Below are 5,337 nucleotides of genomic sequence, written 5' to 3' on the forward strand. Positions count from 1 at the left end.
TCCCTTTCGGCGGCTCTTTAGGCTCCTATGAAGGTTTTCCCATTGTCGCTCATCTTCTTTTTTGGGGTAGCCACGGCGTACAATGAAGCGAGCAAAGGCTGCAAGGAATGCGTCGCTGCTGNGATTTTTGCCTGAAAAACAAAATCGCGTTTAATTCGGCCGAAAAATTTTTCCGAGGCAAAAGAAAAAATACGTGTCTCATTATTTGGACCAACAAACAATGTATTTGAGTTTGGTCGAAATTAAAAATCATGCTCGTACCTGACCGGTTGTCTGGAAATGGAAAGCATCTGCTGTTTTCAGTCGTCGACTTGGTGTATAAGCAGCATCGGACGGCACCAGAACCTGATATTGCAGGGATCTGCGGGGTGCTGGGGTAGGCACGTATCCTTCCATCTGCAAGTATAAATGCGGTGGCATGGATCAGGTTACAAAAAGGCAATTGAGAGGCGTGTAGAACTTTGACTATTTTCGTGGAGCATAGTGGATACAGTGGGTTTGAATACTATGGGGGTGTGAGTGTATAATGTAATTGCGGCAGTTTGGCTACTGAGCCTCGGCTTGAGTAACAGGAGATTCGGCTGATGGTAAGATACATAGTTTCGTTATGGGCCGGGTGAATACTCCGTTCTGAGTGCGTATATCGACCACGCGAATATGACCATCTGGGCCTGGATGCAATTTATCAATGCGTCCGAGACGCCATTCTGTGGGTGGAAGGGTGTCATCTTGGAGTAATACGCACTCTCAGAGTTTCGGTGGGGCTTGGGTAGTTTTCTATATGTGGCGTTTTTTAAGATCGTTCCGATAGTCTTCCTTCCAACGGCGGCTAAATTTGTGATGTAAGATTTTAATCTTTTCCCATCTGTTGACTAAGGGTAAACTTTCATAATTTGCTTCAGGTAGTGACAGCATCGGGGCACCTCAAAGAAAGTGACCAATAATGAGCGCTGTGAGGTCCATTGGGTCCTGAGAAAGCGAAGAGATGGGACGAGAGTGTAGATCGGCTTCCATTCTGATTAAGAGAGTAGTGAACTCCTCAAACGCGATCTTCTGAGATCCAGCGGTCTTTTTGAGATGAGTTTTGAAGCTCTTGACCTCGGACTCCCATAAACCGCCCATATAAGGAGCGCCGGGTGGAATGAAGGTCCAATTGATACCTTGGACCGCGTATTTTGTGACGATATCAGGTAAAACTTTCCTTAGAAATGCGGAGAATTCCCTTTCGGCGGCTCTTTAGGCTCCTATGAAGGTTTTCCCATTGTCGCTCATCTTCTTTTTTGGGGTAGCCACGGCGTACAATGAAGCGAGCAAAGGCTGCAAGGAATGCGTCGCTGCTGAGAGCGGAGCAGAGCTCGAGGTGGGCGGCCTTTGTGGTGAAACACACAAAGCGGCCACATAACCTTTCACGAGGGTGGCGTTTCCAATGAGATCAATTATCTGCGCGGTTCGGTTGGATACGTAGGTTTTTCAGGGCTGAGGCGGTTTTTCTAGCCAAGCTAAAACGATTTCAGAGTCGGACCACAAGGTTAGTTTAGGAAGGTCAAGGTGGCTTAGCACTACTGAGACCAATTTGGCTAATAAAAGAGCTCCACGTAATTCGAGACGTAGTAAGCTGATAGTTTTTAGGGGTGCAACTTTGCTTTCGGACATTAGCAGATGAGAGGTGACTTGGAAACCATGCGTGGTGTGAACATACAAGTTTGCGCAGTAGGCCTTCTCGAAGGCGTCACAGAAGCCGTGTAGTTCGACGGGTTGGCCAGGGAGGTAATTGACCCATCGGGGTATCTGGATGGTAGAGACTGTTTGCAGATTATTCGCAAATTACAGGCATTTATAGAGGCGGTTGGGTTTGACTTGCTCATCCCAATCAGTTCCGTCGAGCCACAAATCGTGCATGAGGATCTTCGCTTGTATCATTATGGGCATCATCCACCCTGCGGGGTCGAAAAGTTTCGCAACGGCGGTGAGAATTTGTCGCTTTGTGACCGCGGACGCTGCGAAGATCGATTCCCCAGATAACAATGCGGTCCGGGCACGTTGCAGGCACGACGGTCGGCGGACCGCAGGCTTGCTATAACGCAACGATTACGCTAGCACATTGTGAGATGACCAATAGTCCGGGAATGGGCCTTCAGTTTGCTCGCACATAATACGGAATTTCTCGCTTGCCATAGTCCGGAAGATTGGTTGTATGTATTTATTTTTTTTTTGTATATTTAAATATAATTTCATTTAGTTTATTATGTATTATTTCTATTATTAACTTATAATATACCATAAAAACATCTAAAGATGTTTCGTCGATGTGACATGAAGTAATAGTAGTCGATAGTGGATAATCGATAGTCTATTGCATGCACCAGTGTTAGCACAAGCGCCATTATTGTAAGTTGTTTGTGAAGTTTACTTAAACATATTTGAGAAAAATTAATTGGGAGAATTTCGAGAAGCAGTGTGTTACATCAGTAACATAAAAGTTGTGTTAATAAGTACATATAAAAAGAATATACTAAGAATATTAAGGTAAATGAATAGTATGCTGCGTGGAAAACATAAAGAGTTTTCAACCCTCAGTGCAAGTCAAAAGCGCAGACGCTTGGAAGACATCCGGAGAGAAATAGACGATAACAATTCTTCGGTTCATAGTGAGCTAGCTGCAGATCAAAGAAATAACGTGGAATTTCCTTTGATTCATTCATCACAAATGGAATCATTGGATCGAAGTGCTGATGAAAGTGAACAAGAAAATTCTGATGATAGTGCTGAAGAAATTGTAGAAGAAAATATTAATGGAAGTGATGAAAGTGAACAAGTAGAAATTATTGATAGAGAAATAAATTCTGAAGAAAGCAGTGATGATAAAGTACCTCTACCTATAAATATTAATGTTTTAAGAAAAAAAAAACAACTGAGAAATGCCTTTTTGGCTGCTAATTTGAAGCACACTCAATGTAATATTCTTCTAAAACCCTTAAGAGAATATCCATTTAAACTAAATTTCTTACCCAAGGATGCAAACTCGCACAAATGTTGAAAATGGATTAATTCAGCAGATAGGAGGTGGAGAATATCTGCATTTAGGTTTTAAATTTACTCTTCAGAAAAAATGTGTTTGATTTTTTTGAAAAATTTGTCCAAGAAGTTATTGAAGTACGTGAAGAAGGAATCATTATTGAAGACAGAAGATTTTTTTTGACTGTGCGCTGTTTTATAGCAGATGCGCCTGCAAGAGCGTTCGCTTTAAATCACTCTGGCCACAATTCATCAAAAGCATGCTCCAAGTGTAAAGTCGAAGGCACTTATTATATGATTTTTCAAGGGACGGAGCACCAGCTACGGACAGATTCTGATTATCGTAATCTAATAGACCATCATCTTGGAAGAAGCCCTTTGGCAGAGTTGCTTGGTTTGGTAACTAAAGTACCATTTGGAAATGTTATGAAAGCTATAGTGGTAAACGTTGACGGAAAATATGCTCGTCGAAGGTTAACAGGCAGAAAGTTACATATCCTTGATTCCAGAATGCAACAACTACAAAATTACTGTCCCTCTGACTTCAACCGAAGGCCAAATAATTTCTCAGCTTTTCATAGATTTAAGGCAATTAGCTCTGTACACAGCTGTGGCTGTATTTAAAAATGTTTTTGAAGACGATACTTATGAACATTTCTTGTTATTACACATGGCCATGCGCCTTTTGGTGTATAAAGAAACGCCTTCTGAAATTCTGAATTTTTGTAAATATGCTTTAAAAAAAATACGTACAAATGTGCGAAGAAATTTTTGGGTTTCAATTTCTTGGTGACATGGAGTCATTCAGTGCATTTTGTTATGAAAATAATATGCTGAACCACGTAAATTAATTCGCAAGCCAGGTCTTCCTCTCCAACAGATTTACAAAAGAACAACAGAATTAAATGACCTAATTTGTACGCCTTTCAATGATAACATTCAGATACGTCTATCCTTGCCTCATGCAGATGGTCCTCTTCCAGAAAATATATTTGATGCTCAATGTCGACAATATCGGAAGTTGGAGATCGGAAAGCTAATATTGTCAACAAATTTATGTGATAGCTGCTGTTTTCTTAGGGATCGAAGAATCGGGATAATAAAACACATTATAAAAGTAGAGGAACAAATATTACTGATTTTCCAAGCATTTCAAAGGAAAGAAGCATTGTATGATTTTGGAATACGGTCTAATACTGTTGGTGTACATCACTGTAAAATGTTGTCAGATACAGTAGAAGCTATTTCTATCAACAATTTCGAAGACAAATGCTATAGGATGCCCTATTGGAGTAATGTTGTAGGAGAAGAAAGCCCAGTTGATAACCAGTGGATCAGTTGTACTTTGCTTACACGCTATGAGGTTCCTCAAAATTAGCTTAAAACAATGAAACTCGATTTTGGCATTCCTGAACATCTCTGATTGGATGTTTGCTTTTTTTACACTCTATTATCACTGTATATGAAGCTTTTTCATATGCCTGAAACATTTTCAGCTTGATTGCAATTACGAGTATTCTAGTGATTTTCCCTTTTAATATATGGTTTTTTATCAAATTTATTTATTTATGCCTTCAGATAATGGAATTTCCAGAAAAAAGAACTAATGATTTCAAGAAGCTGTATTCCAAAGATGCTCTAAGAACCAGTACGTCCGGGAGGAAAATAAAAACTCCAAAAACCTATTTTACCACATCAGACGAGGAAACTCTTATAACGAAAAAAGGAAAAAGTAAAGAAATAGAGCATTTATTGGCCACTATGAAAAAAGTTGGTAAACAAAACATCAAGGATCAAAGGAGTTTGTAAGTATATAAAAGATATTTGTTGCTTTTTAAGGTTTAAATCATGCATTATTTAAACTAATAATGTGTTAAAAATATTTATTTAATAATTCAAGGTCTGCAACGGAGATTTCTATTGTACAAAAAGTGGAAAAACCGATTTTAAAACTATCAACAAACATCAATTGTCAGAAAAAAAAAGATGTTCGTTTGATTTATTAAACTTGTGTTCATTAACTGATACAGCATTATTTTTCTTGTATCATTTAAGATCTGTAACGGAGGTATCTGCTGGCCCGGGGGAAAAAAGCGAATCTTAAATCGTCAAGAAGGCAAATCTGCAAATATTATTGTGGACTAGCAGACCCGGCAAACTTCGTCCCGCACAAAATTATTATATATTTTATTGAAACTTTTTGGTCCAACATTTTCACCAACAATTCACGTTTACGATTTTCATTGGCACACTCGTCTGCTAAGATTATGGTATGGTGGTCATTTGCTGCTTTAAATAACCTAAGGAAAGTGTTATATCCGT

General features: G+C 39.3%; 1 protein-coding gene across 1 annotated transcript; it reads left to right on the top strand.

The window, feature by feature from the left end:
- The first annotated feature begins 4,137 nt into the window (after window positions 1-4,137).
- On the top strand, window positions 4,138-5,021 carry LOC108377745 (uncharacterized). Its single transcript, XM_017634017.1, has 2 exons — window positions 4,138-4,820; window positions 4,916-5,021. The coding sequence occupies exons 1-2, from the start codon at window positions 4,597-4,599 to the stop codon at window positions 5,019-5,021; spliced, it is 330 nt and encodes a 109-aa protein (XP_017489506.1). The 5' UTR covers window positions 4,138-4,596.
- The last annotated feature ends 316 nt before the right edge of the window (window positions 5,022-5,337 follow it).

This window comes from Rhagoletis zephyria, unplaced genomic scaffold (assembly GCF_001687245.7).
Source record: "Rhagoletis zephyria isolate East Lansing unplaced genomic scaffold, Rhagoletis_zephyria_1.1 Rzeph_scaffold_12626, whole genome shotgun sequence".
Taxonomy (NCBI): Eukaryota; Metazoa; Arthropoda; class Insecta; order Diptera; family Tephritidae; genus Rhagoletis; species Rhagoletis zephyria.